The sequence below is a fragment of the Hemiscyllium ocellatum genome, chromosome 37 (assembly GCF_020745735.1).
Source record: "Hemiscyllium ocellatum isolate sHemOce1 chromosome 37, sHemOce1.pat.X.cur, whole genome shotgun sequence".
Classification (NCBI taxonomy): Eukaryota; Metazoa; Chordata; class Chondrichthyes; order Orectolobiformes; family Hemiscylliidae; genus Hemiscyllium; species Hemiscyllium ocellatum.
In genome coordinates this window covers 27,551,988-27,564,319 of record NC_083437.1, presented here as the reverse complement: position 1 = coordinate 27,564,319, position 12,332 = coordinate 27,551,988, and the positions used below count along the sequence as shown (strand labels likewise).

The window sequence follows — 12,332 nt, the reverse complement described above, 5'->3', positions numbered from 1 at the left end:
GAACATCAAATGGAAGCTAGCTCTGTCCAACTAATCATCCCATATTCTAATTACAAACGCTCACAACTTTCTCTCTTCTCACTTATCGAATGAATAAAATAAAGTCAAACGAAGTCAAACAAGGCCGCTTGGTTCCCAATGGTGAATCGCGGTGTCTAATAAACAGCCTTCATTCAGGACAATTAAAAGTCACCAATTGTTTTCTTGCAAAAGGAGATCATTAGAGGAGTTCAGAGTCATTCCACTCCCATACACTCTAACCCTAAATCCCATGGACCCTGACCCCCTACAACTCCTGTGTTCCCTTACCCACTCTGCACAACCTGACCTCTCCACACTCCTGGACAACTCCATCCTATGCATATTGACTTGTCCATGCAGACTGACCCCCTACCCCCATACACTCTGATCCCCCCTCTAGGGGATAGGTTGGGGTGTGGAGGGGACGATTGCTGTTCCACTCCATTCACCTGGGCAATATTGTTCAGGCCCTTCCACTGGCTATCTGCGTTTTTAAAAATCAATTAACTCACTTTAATTTGGAAAATGGGCTCCAATGATTGATCTCCACATTCGAGGATCTGTGAGATTCTGCACCAGGCTGAATTTGGGTAATCCTGGGATGAATATATTCAGTGAAGGCAAGCACTGAATTATTTATTTTAGCACAAAGGAGAAGTGGCCCACAGAAATAAGCTGGGCGATTCTCACTGGACCTAGCTTCCATGACCCCAAATGAACCCAACTCCAAGACCATTCCCATTCCCTGAAAATCCCTGTCCTTTATGACCCGCACTGCAATCAAGAATCCCACACTCTGTGAGAGGAGCCTCCATCCCTCCCACAACTGACCTTATCGATAGTTTTATTTACATGGTTAGTGTATTATTACCATCAAACAACCGATGACTAGAGGCAGCAAGTGAAAACAGTTAGTAACATTGTTTGCTAAAAGGTTGTCACTGAGGCAGAAATGACAGGAGAAAGGAGCCATCATCTGTACTAGTGCCTTGTCTCCTCTGATGTTAGTCCTGCTCCTCCAGAATGTTTGATTCTGTAACCCTCAACTTATTTTTGTAATCTTATTCCTTAATAAATTTGAATAGCAGTTGTTAACCTGTTGCTATTTTATGCCAGACTTAAAGGTCAAGAGATTGAAACTTTAGTTGCCAAAGCAACAGAAGATGGGTGAGTCCTCCTAATGTAGAATTCCTTCTGGTTATCCACCTGTCAGGAATTCTGGTCATGGTGAGCTAGGACACATAATATTCCACCCACAAATATATACAGCATGGAATGCTATAAAGCCAAGGGGATAATGCCAATGTATATGTGAATATATAATTGCTGTGAGCACTAGTGAATATTGATTGAAGGGAAGTTTGATTGCTATAGTGAAACTCCAGTAACAATCACCCATTTTTGGGCTTCCTGTTGTCTTAGACTGATCTATCCAATAGTATGGTACTGCAGGGAGTTTGCAACCTCATCTCCGATGGTTACCACATCAGTGCAGTAGATTATGCAGATACATAGGAGCAGGATGAGGTCATTTGCACCATTCTATCTTTCAATTGAATAACAGCTGGATTTGTCCAAGTATTCCACCTACTCACCTTCTCTCTGTAACTTTTAATTCCCGTACCCAATAAAAATTTGGAAATTTTCTTTTTTTTCCCCCAACATTAACAGTTCTCCCTGAAAAAGTGTTTCATATTCCCGCTTTGGTGAAGAACTGTTCCTTGGCACATCCTTGAGCAGTCCTGCTCTAACTTTAAGATTACGGCCTCATATTCTGGACTCTCCCTAGTTATCCCGTCTTCTTTTGATCATCTTAAAATCTCAACTAGGTCAGAAGTGTTCTTTTGGGACAGGGTCAAGGGGCATCACTGCTGGAAGTTCACTCTATTTGAGATCCTTCCCCAACAGACCAAGGTGCTGCAGAACAGCCATGTATTCATGTCAAGTCACTATTGCATGAAGGAGGCTATTCGTTGGTTGGTCTGTACCTCAATCCATTAAGGAGGCTTGGCACTTGGCGATTAGAATATGCCAACTGGACTTCTCAGCCAGTGGGATCACACTGTGCATGTGGTCCTACGTACTGAGCCTGTATTGTCAGTGGCGCTTAGTTTGCAATGGGCCGGGGTGGATAGTACAGGGATTCAGTTGTCTACTCTTGTCAGGAACATACAGGAGGTAACAGCTTGGACAACTGTTTGTGGCTGTGGGGAACTGTATGAAGCAGAAATAAAATTTTAATGCTCTTCAGGACCATTTGCACTTTACTGAATAGGAAAATCATGGTTGAGCTATCTCTCCCAACAGAGAAAAGCATCTGTTAACCTGATCAATTAATTCTAACAAACACACTCACTTTTTAATTCAGCGACTGCTTTTTCTCTCTCTCTCTCCCTCTTCATCTCTGACTGCATGTCTAGCTCCACACAATTCTCTCTCTTGGTTTCCCTAGCTCTCATTTTCTTTCCTCAGACTCTTCCTCAGTGTTCCCCTTGCTCTCAGTTTTTCTTTGCCTGTGGCTTTCTTGCACACAGAATCTTTTCCTCTGTGTCTCTCTTGCTCTCTCTCTTACACGCACTGTCTCTTCAATCCCCTATCTTGGAGCTCGTTCAAGTAAAATAACACAATAGCATTTGATTTAACATTACACACTTTAAGGAAAATTTTGCGCTTATCAAGTTTACAAGATGAATGTACAGCAACCCACTCAAGGATGTTGGAGAAACAGTAGCACACATCGAGTGAGAAAATTTTACTGGGATTACTAGTTTTTCAAAAAAAAATGGGATTCATTCCAAAAGGGGGAGGAAGCTGGAGAAAGGAACTTTCCACAAGAGCAAGAACACAGTTAGAAATCTGTGAAAAGTATTTAACAGCTCCCTGAGGATGGAGGGAAGCTTAGCTTTCCATAGTCCTGCCATAAGATCATGATGATATCTCATGCCATGTGGCTGCGATGCAGTCCTGCCAAGTTAGAGTGCAGACATTGTTCAGATTGTACCAGGTGCTACTAAGATCCGCTTCTCAGACAGGCTTTCTGCTCCACAGGGAATGTGAAAATGAAGAACTTTCCGGAAAATGTGTCATACCCACCAGCCCGTCCACTCACAGGGAATCAGGTCATGAGAAATTGGATATACTCCAGAACAGCACTTTACACATCTCCTGTCTGTCTCGGTGACTGACCATGTTTAAGTAGGGAAGGATTTATGGAGTCCACTCTTCCCTATTCAACTTTCGCAATGCCTCTCCTGAAGGTGCTGCCCCTCCCTGGGGTGCAGCTCCCCCTCCCCTCCTGAAGGTGCTGACTCATACTTCTATATCTATAGATATATCAGAGACTCTAGTCTCTGTTTATCAGTCAATGCTTTTCTTTAATTCATTCACAAGTTGAGGGCATCACTGGCTAGGTCAGCATTTATCGCCTATCCTTCATTGTCCAGAGAGCAGTTAAGAGTCAACCATCCCGCTGTGGATTTGGAGTCACATATAAGCCAGGCCAGGGCAGGGTGGTAGCTTCCTTCCCTAAAGGACATGAATCTTTATTTTACTTCTCTTGTCCCTTTCAATGTCTAAATGGCTCGGCAACTCTTCACTGTGCTGTAATTAATACACACTCTATCATTTTCCTCTCTAAATCTTTGAATCTCATGCTGCAACGTTCTTCATTCCGTTAGCCTTCCCTTAGCTTCAACATCCAGGATCTAAATCCTTGCTGGCTGTTGGTAATCATCATTTCCTGCCTTGATTCAACTTTTTTTTTCAACTTAAATGGAGGAAGGTACATTTTTCAAAAAAAAATAATAAACACTTTGTGCATTTCCCTGCGCTATGGCAATTAGTTTATTCAATTAATGGATTTAATTGCTTGATGTTTGGACTGGACCATTGAATTCTCGGAGCTGTTCTTTGAGCTTGCAACGCAGACTCACATTATCTTGTTACAAAGTCCGGGCTATACCAATAGGTTAAATTACTTCAGGTGTGGCGGGGATGGCGATAGAAAAGGCTTGCACTGAATATTGAATCTGCGGTGTACGTCAATGAGCCTGAAGCCCCTACTTTTATGGATTGATTTGAATGTAGGTGAGCTTTAATCGTAGTGGGAGGGTTTAATGATGACTAGCTGTCCGGACTGATGTTCAGGATAGCGACTGTGTGAAGGCTGACCTGTGGAGAGAGTCCATTGCTGACCTGGTTCATAGGGTTGTTAGGTCCTGTCGCGTTCATGAAGCTGTCAGGGTAGCTGGAGAAGGTGTGTCGATTGGACGTTAAACCATATGAGCCACTCTCTGCTGCAGCTGCCAGGCCACTCTGGTGCATGGATGAGGGTGGGAGAGGCTGTGGCCTGTGGACTGTGCTCCCTCCATCTGAGACCAATCATACACAACAAGTGTTTAGTCACACAGCCAAGTCTGATACATCATATCCACAATGCATTGCTCTTCCTCTCCCACAATCCTGCCCTTCCTCATCCTCTCCTACTCTGCACTCCTCCCAGGCTCTGTCCAATATTCTCCTCTCCAGCCGCATCTTTTGTCCCCTCGATCATCCATTTATCTCTCTTTCCCACAGGTCTTCTCTCCTCCCCTCATTCCCACCTTGCGGATTTAGTTCCACAAGCTCTGACAGCTGTTCAGAAGGCACCATCAGTCGTTAATGCCTGATGTGTCCTTGCAGATACAAGGATATTGTAATGGAGCCCAGTTCTGTGCTTACCCACTATCTCCCGAGGACAGGGAATGGAGATCTCTGTCAGCGATTGGGAGCAGGAATCCTGTCTCCTTCTTGCCCCGAGAGTAACTGTACTGCTCTTCCAGCTGACTTGGTTGAAATCGGATCAGTCTGCACAGGCAGACAATACAATCCGGCCGGAATGGTCCGGATGGATCAAAGCTTTTCCCCGACTCCATTGTAGGATTCTTTGACATGCTAACCCTCAGGTTTTAAGGATTTGTCTGAGACTTCTGGTACTGTTTACCTTCTGAATAGTAAATTGGAGTGAATTACTCAGTGTAGAACATATCCCATATCTATTGATGACAAGAGAATGGGCTTGATAACAGTTGGGGAGTTCCACATCACCTCTAGATGCTCAGAATGTAATTCACTCCCAAAGTCTTCACCAACTGAATCTCAATTCTACCAAATATACAAGAGAAAACTGATCTCCCCAGGGCCCTGGACTAGTTTCCTAGTGAAGTGAGTGTTTCTGGACCGTTCCTGATTGTCTCGGCTGTTGAAGTGGTTGAATTAAGTAGTCAGTTCATCGCGAATCCCTCTCATGTCCAGTGCTATTTGGCAAACTGTTACGTCAGACTGCACATTGACCTTACCTTGGGAGAGAGTAGTTGTTGGATATGATGACTCAGGCAACTGGTACGGGGGCAAGGTTGGCATTCCAGTGGGTGGGAATCCACCTGGCAACAGGTGGTTGAATGCTGCCAACTGATTAGCTCCGGCTTGTTTACGCCACCGAGCTCGGCGATTACTGAACCAGACCTGCAAAGTGAAGAATCAATATTACCAAACACAATAACACTCCCAATCAATATTTCCAAATACAGTAACATCCTATCAATATTACCAAATACAAGAACACTTCCAATCAATGTTACCAAATATAAGAACACTTATGATCAATATTACCAAACACCATAGCACTTCTGCTTAATGTTACCAAATACAAGAACACTTCCCATAACTAGTATTAAACAGCAATAAACTGTCCAATGTTACCAAACACAGTAACTCATCTAATCAATATTACCAAAAACTTGTCCAATTTATATTACCAAACACAATAATTAGACCAGTCAGTACATTTTTAAAATAAGAGAGCAGAGAACAAACATCTGAGGGAGAAGTAGCAGAGTCCCTTTGTTCTATATGTCCTGTTATCCTAAACCTCAAAACTGAAATACTTATCCGGAATTAATTTGTTTCTAATCCCTGCCACTGTCTTGATCACAGGCAAAGTCAATCCTCTAGTTGCCTTCTCTTCTCTGCAGCCCTCCCTCCAGCTCTCTGTTTTTCCAACTCTCCTCCCCCAACCTGGGTTTTACATTCTGGAATTCTCTTCCTTGAAGATTTTATTCAGTCATTCATTCACTCACATGTGCTCTAACACATGTGATGTTGCCTGGGATGAAAAATCTCAATATGAGGAGAAACTGGATAGACTGGGTTTGTTTTCCCTGGAGCAAAGGGGGAATCCGATTGAGGTATACAAAATTATGAGATGCATACGTAGAATAGATAGAGTCATAGAGTCAGAGATGTACAGCATGGAAACAGACCCTTAGGTCCAACCTGTCCATGCCAACCAGATATCCCAACCCAATCTAATCCCAACTGCTAGCACCCGGTCCATATCCCTCCAAACTCTTCCCATTCATATACCCATCCAAATGCCTTTTAAATGTTGCAATTGTACCAGCCTCCACCACTTCCTCTGGCAGCTCATTCCATACAAGTACCACCCTCTGCATGAAGATCTTGAGAATCTTTTCCCTATGTCAGACCAGAGGGTATGAATTTAAGGTCAGGGGTATATAGTTTAAATGGGGGCTGAGGAAACATTTTTCACCGAGAGGATAGTAAGATATGTGGAATATGCTGCCTGAGAGGATGGTGGAGGCAGGTCCTCTCACAACATTTAAGAAGATGAGCTGGGCATAGTAGGTTATGGAATGAGGGCAGCTAAATGGGAGAGTGTAAACTCCACACAGACAGAGGGTGAAATCAAATCCGGGTCCCTGGTGCTAGGAGGCATCAGTGCTAACCATTGAGATACTGTGCTGCCCAGACTGTAGTTTGGGGTTTGTTAGTTGGCATAAACATGGTGGGTCAAAGGTCCTATTTCTATGCTGCGTGACTGACTATATTTCACTCTGGTGTTCACTGTCCAGCTCAATACTGATCTAACTATTCTGCCTTGAAAGGAATCACAGCTAACCTGGATCTTTTGCTGTCCTCTGGCACAGGTGAAGGCTTCCATCCAGAGTCTGGAATAATGATAAGGAACAGGAATCCTTCCTTCCCCTGGCCAAGTGACCCTTCTTCCTGGCCCAAGTGACATTTCACTCTGGCTCGTCACTCTAGAATCTTAGCAGGTTTTGAGAAGATTTGCATGTCTGGCATCTATGATTACTGCTGCAGCTTGTTAAAAGGACAGGATTGTGGGAGGTCTTTAAAGTACTGGTGGATACAGACACATGTGAACCCTTGACCTAGATACAGATTGGTAAATGCTTAACCAGCAACACATATCCATACACATGAATTCCTTACTCCATAACATGAAGTGAAGTAATCCAGAAGCTGAGAGTTCAAATCCCACGAGGGCAATTGCATTCAGTAAAGGTGGCACAAAGTAAATTAACCGTGAAAGCTCTTGGATTGTCATAAAAACCCAACTGGACCTTTGGAGGAAGGAACCTGTTGCCCTGACATGGTCTGTGATTCCCACATCAACCTGGCTGACCCTCAGGGTAAGTAAAAATAGGCAAAAGTGCAACCTTGCTAAAGTGGCCCCTGTCCTCAGAACAAACATGCAGAGCATTGCTTTCTGAGGGTCAGAGGTGAAGTAATGTCAAGTGCATCACAAATGTGTCCATGTGCACACTAATCGAGTGTGTGAAAATACTTAGAGGCAGGCCTCAGTGTGGAATTAGCCTGTGTGGGTTAGGATAGCTGCTCACCCAGGCATGAATCACAAGTCTTGGCCGATATGGGAACTGAGTGGGAAATGGACAAGACTGCCTCCAAATGAAAATTGACAGTAACAGTTGTGAGTGGGAGTGGGAGTGCTCGCGTTAAGCCTCCAGCAACACAGAGATCTTTTGTTTTACAAAAACAGACCAAATTGCAACTCATCATAAGCCCGGTTGGGATTACACTCTGCTTCGAAGCCTGGCTTCACAGCAAAGACTGACGCCTTTTCAAATTAATTTATGACATTTTTCAGAGCACAGAATTTGGTTTTAATGAGATTGCTTTCCAAAATACTCAGTTCAAAGTGGGCACCGCAAGAACAAATGCTGACTGGTAAACCTGGAAATGAATTAGTCTCCAATAACTGCACATCTCGGGCAGACAGAAAATCATTGTGGAAAAGCAGATCAAAGCAAAAAACACTGACACAATTCCTAAAGACGCCAAGTACGCACAGCGAGGAAGGTGGTCAATCAGCCATCAATTGTACCCCATCTTTGGCTCATCTCCTTTCTGCCCTTTAATGGGCTCCTCCCACCCTTTAATGCTCCCACAGCCCGAATTAATCTTCTTCACACTCACCTACAATTCATCTCATGATTGCCTCTATCCCACATGTGAAATCTGCCAAAGAAACGGCAGGTAAAATTTCTTCCTGCTCGCTATCTTCAGAATCTCTCTCTAACCTTACCTGTTGCAATTCTGAATGAAGATGTTTAAAGGACATAGATAGACATGGACTAGCATTATAGCATGTTACTTGAAATAACAGGTTTTACTCACTCTTGTACTATTGCTACAACTAATTAAAAAGATCTTATCCAGGCTCAATCAGATACACTATTATTATTGAATGCACCTTTGCTTAAAGTAGTCCTGTCAGCTGCATGGAGTTGCTAGGTCTGATCTCTAGGCCTCCAGTGGATTTTGAGCCTAACTCCAGTTTGTTTCTATGGTATGTCAGGAGTTCTTTAGGAGCTCTTATGTTTGAAATATACTAGTTATGATGCATTGTCAGAGCCTAATAGTCCCAAATCGTTGGTTTTCTTTTAAATGGAATATCACTGAACCAAAACTGGGACGTAAAAAACATTTGTGATGGGACAGGCACTGTTGCTAGGATACAACTCAGGCTTCAAGTAATAGTTCCTCAGGCACCATTGCTGCAGGCTCACAGTAGGCCTCTGAAACCTGGATTTTGTTCAGTTACTTATTCAGAATTTTGCAAGCATGAGGTGAATTAGTTTGTGAGTAGTGCTCAGACTAAAAGGTATAACTTCAGAATTCTTTGTTTCTGCCTTGTTTTATGCAGTTGCAGGTAGGCCAAGGTTGGTGATGGGGGTTGGGGTAGAGCAGCAATGGAGAATGGCACAGAGAGAAGACCAGAGTTGGTGTATGGAATCCAACTGTGAGAAAACAAACAATGGTCTGTAGTGGGATATTTACTGCAGGTCAACATCAGACACTCCCATGTGCCCCAACCGGATAGATTTCACTGCAACTCTCAGCAAGACAGCTGAACTCTGACCCCTCCTGTCCACAAAACCCCTCCTCTCCCCTTTATGTTCTCCTTAACTCCATCCCTCAGAAGGGTAAGTGCTTAGTGGGGAACTCAGCCTCAGAAATAAATCCCTAGACAAAGCAGACAGTGCGTCACCCCAAAGTAAAACTAGAGACATGTGGGCCTGCACTACCCAGCTTATCAACAGCTCTAACTATATTCTATGCCAGGTTATTAAATTTCACAGTCAGGAAAGGAACGGGTCAGAAGAGCAATCATTGAAAAACTGATGTTCTGTAGATCTTTTGAGGTGAGATATATTCTGGATGGGGAACTGTGCAGTAACAGTATTTAAAGGAGTTACATTGTAGTTGAAGAGAATCCTTGGATAATGGAGCAGTTAAAGGTGGAGCAGACTTAGAAAATGGAATCATGAATCAACTGGACCATTCACTCAGTGAAAAGTGCTCTTTGGTCTGCCTGAAACATGTTGGTTTTCCAGAGCAAGGAGTTGACCTTGATGGAGTGTTGCTGGTTGGCACATTCCAAGGTCCAGGACTACATGCTGAGGGATGTACTGAAGCTTGGGGCAGCTGCTGCAAAGGTGCACTGGAGAAAGACGTCCATCCAAGGCCTTTCTGCCAAAGTTAAACGGGGATCTGCTCAGTTATTAGACCCTCCTGATGCCTCAAATATAGTCTTGTGTAAGTAGGAAATGCCTTTGGCTTGTTTGTCAGATAGAGTCAAACTCCAATGTTTGTTTGTATCTTCATATGCTCCTGTACAGAACCAAACTGCTTTAGGGATTATATACTGTAAATATATTTTTAGGAATAAAGTATATTTTTGAAATTAAACAGAACTGGTCTTTTCCTAATCTGCATCACAGGTCAGGTGAATTGGCCATGCTAGATTGTCCGTAGTGTTAGGTGCAGGGGTAAATGTTGGGGAATGGGTCTGGGTGGGTGCGCTTTGGCAGGTCGGTGTGGATTTGTTGGGCCGAAGGGCCTGTTTCCACACTGTAAGTAATCTAATCTAATGTAAATAATTTAATCTAATCTAATTTCAAAGCTGGCACTGTAATTATTCCCTCTCCTTTGTTAATAGCTGCCCTCTCCCAAATACCTGATCGTTGTAGAGGCAACTATTTCACAGGAACTGTCATAAACATGTCTGTAGTCATTTTCAGAGTTGAATCCTTGTAGATCAGGACTGAAGGGTTGATGGGCATTTTGACTCTGGATAAGAGCAGCATCAGATCCCATCCAGTTTTCATTGGTCACAGGGAGGGTGGCATGGTGGCTCAGTGGTTAGCACTGCTGCCTCACAGTACTAGGCTCCCAGGTTCAATTCCACCCTTGGGTGACTGTGCAAACTCCACAAAGACATTCTCCCAGTACCCCTGTGTGGGTTTCTTCCAGTTCCATCCCATGGTTGTGCAGGTTAGGTGGATTGGCCATACCAAATTGCCCATAGTGTCCAGGGGTATGCAGGCTAGGTGGACTAGCCATGGGAAATGCAAGGTTACAGGGTTGGGGGCGTAGATCTGGGTGGGATGCTGTTCGAAGGGTCAGCGTGGACTTGATGGGCTGAATTACCTGTTTCCACACTGTAGGGATTTTATGATGTGTGGCCAGAAGCTCTTTTTTTGCATTGGCAACTCATGAAGAAATGTTTCATTTCCTGTCAAAGTCAATCATCTGAAGTTGGTTGCACTTGAGCCCAGGCCCCTGGTCCAAAGATAAGGACATTATCACTACACCATGAGAGCCTAAAAATGAACACTTATGTTCCTCGTTGTGAGAGGGATTGAAAACAGACACTGTGCAGCTTCGGCTGGATGATCTTTCCTGGGGAAGGGGGCGGTGGTCATTGTGCTATTCCACCTAACTCCTTCCCTCATGATACCTCACTGTGTTGACGGTCTGAAAGTAATTGGATGTCTAGGAAAGGACAGTCTGAGAAATTTCTCCCTCTTGAACATAGAGACTATATGAGTAATGATGATCTCTTCATATTTACATTTCACTGAAGATAATGGGTTTCTTGGTAAAGAAATGTAATCTTTCCAACAGAGTGAGGGAGGCACCGAGTTTGGGGGCAGTGGTATGATCAAAGGAACTCCTGCTGTCTGCCTAATTCTCCGAAACTGGGGGGGGGGGGGGGGGGGGAAGGCATGGTCTAGATATTTTTAATCAACCTGTTCAGGGATTACACATACCAAGGGCAGATCAACTTCAAACCCAGGCCCCTGTTCCAGAGGTAGGGACACCATTGTGCCGGTTTTGCATTCCATTTTTTTTATTGAATTAAAGATTCACCAATTACCATGCTGGGATTCGAACCTGTGTCCCCAGAACATTAGCCCGCAGTTCAGGATTACTCATGTGGTGACATCACCATTAAGCCACTGCCTCCACCAAGATAGGCGGCTTATCTGTTTCCAAATGCAATCCATGACCTGGCATGCCACTGAAGACCACACACAAGGCAGGAAAGGCCCACCTTCCATCCATAGTCTTCGTTCCGAGCTTTAATATGAGATAGCAAACAGACGACAGATCGTATTTCTGCCTTTGAACATGGGCGTACAGAAAGAGGAATTGTATTGGGGAGGAGGAGTTTGGAGAGGATTGGGATTGGGGACTGGTGAGAGGGGGATCGGGGTGGATGATTGCAATACCTTCCAGGATTTCCCAAGAATTTGGAAATGTCAAGGAACTAATGGTGGGGGTGGCAGCTCATTGGACATCATGTGAAGAGACCTCCTGGATCTAATCGAATAGGCTACCTTGCATGAGGTGGGGAAGGTCTGGTGGAAAACAATGATGAGCCAGGGGAAAAGAATAACAAATGACAGTGAGAGAGATAAAGGCAGTAAAATTGTGTTCTAGACTGAGTATTGGCCAGCCAGGTAGGTTTGTGTCAGCGCAGAGAATCTGGGATTAATTACACCAGGCGCTGAAGATAAGGATCAGCTCCTTCAATTTGTCAGACAAGCTAGTAAGTGATCTCTGGCACAGGGGAGAGGCCCAGCATTGTGCCCCCAATTGGAGCCTGCCTGTTTTATGAAGATAAATTGTCTTCCAGGTGC

At 44.1% G+C, this 12,332-nt stretch overlaps 1 protein-coding gene across 6 annotated transcripts in view; it reads right to left on the bottom strand.

The window, feature by feature from the left end:
• The window catches only part of LOC132833688 (paired box protein Pax-7), a 214,967-nt gene that overhangs the window by 119,277 nt on the left and 83,358 nt on the right, over positions 1–12,332 (bottom strand). For 5 of the 6 annotated variants that reach the window (XM_060852163.1, XM_060852166.1, XM_060852167.1 and 2 more), the window contains 2 exons: positions 5,358–5,523; positions 4,192–4,391 (listed from right to left, as the gene is read on the bottom strand). In XM_060852163.1, the coding sequence (XP_060708146.1) occupies positions 4,192–4,391; positions 5,358–5,523 (366 nt within the window). The remainder of the gene's footprint in view (positions 1–4,191; positions 4,392–5,357; positions 5,524–12,332) is intronic. The other variant, XM_060852165.1, reaches the window with a different exon arrangement.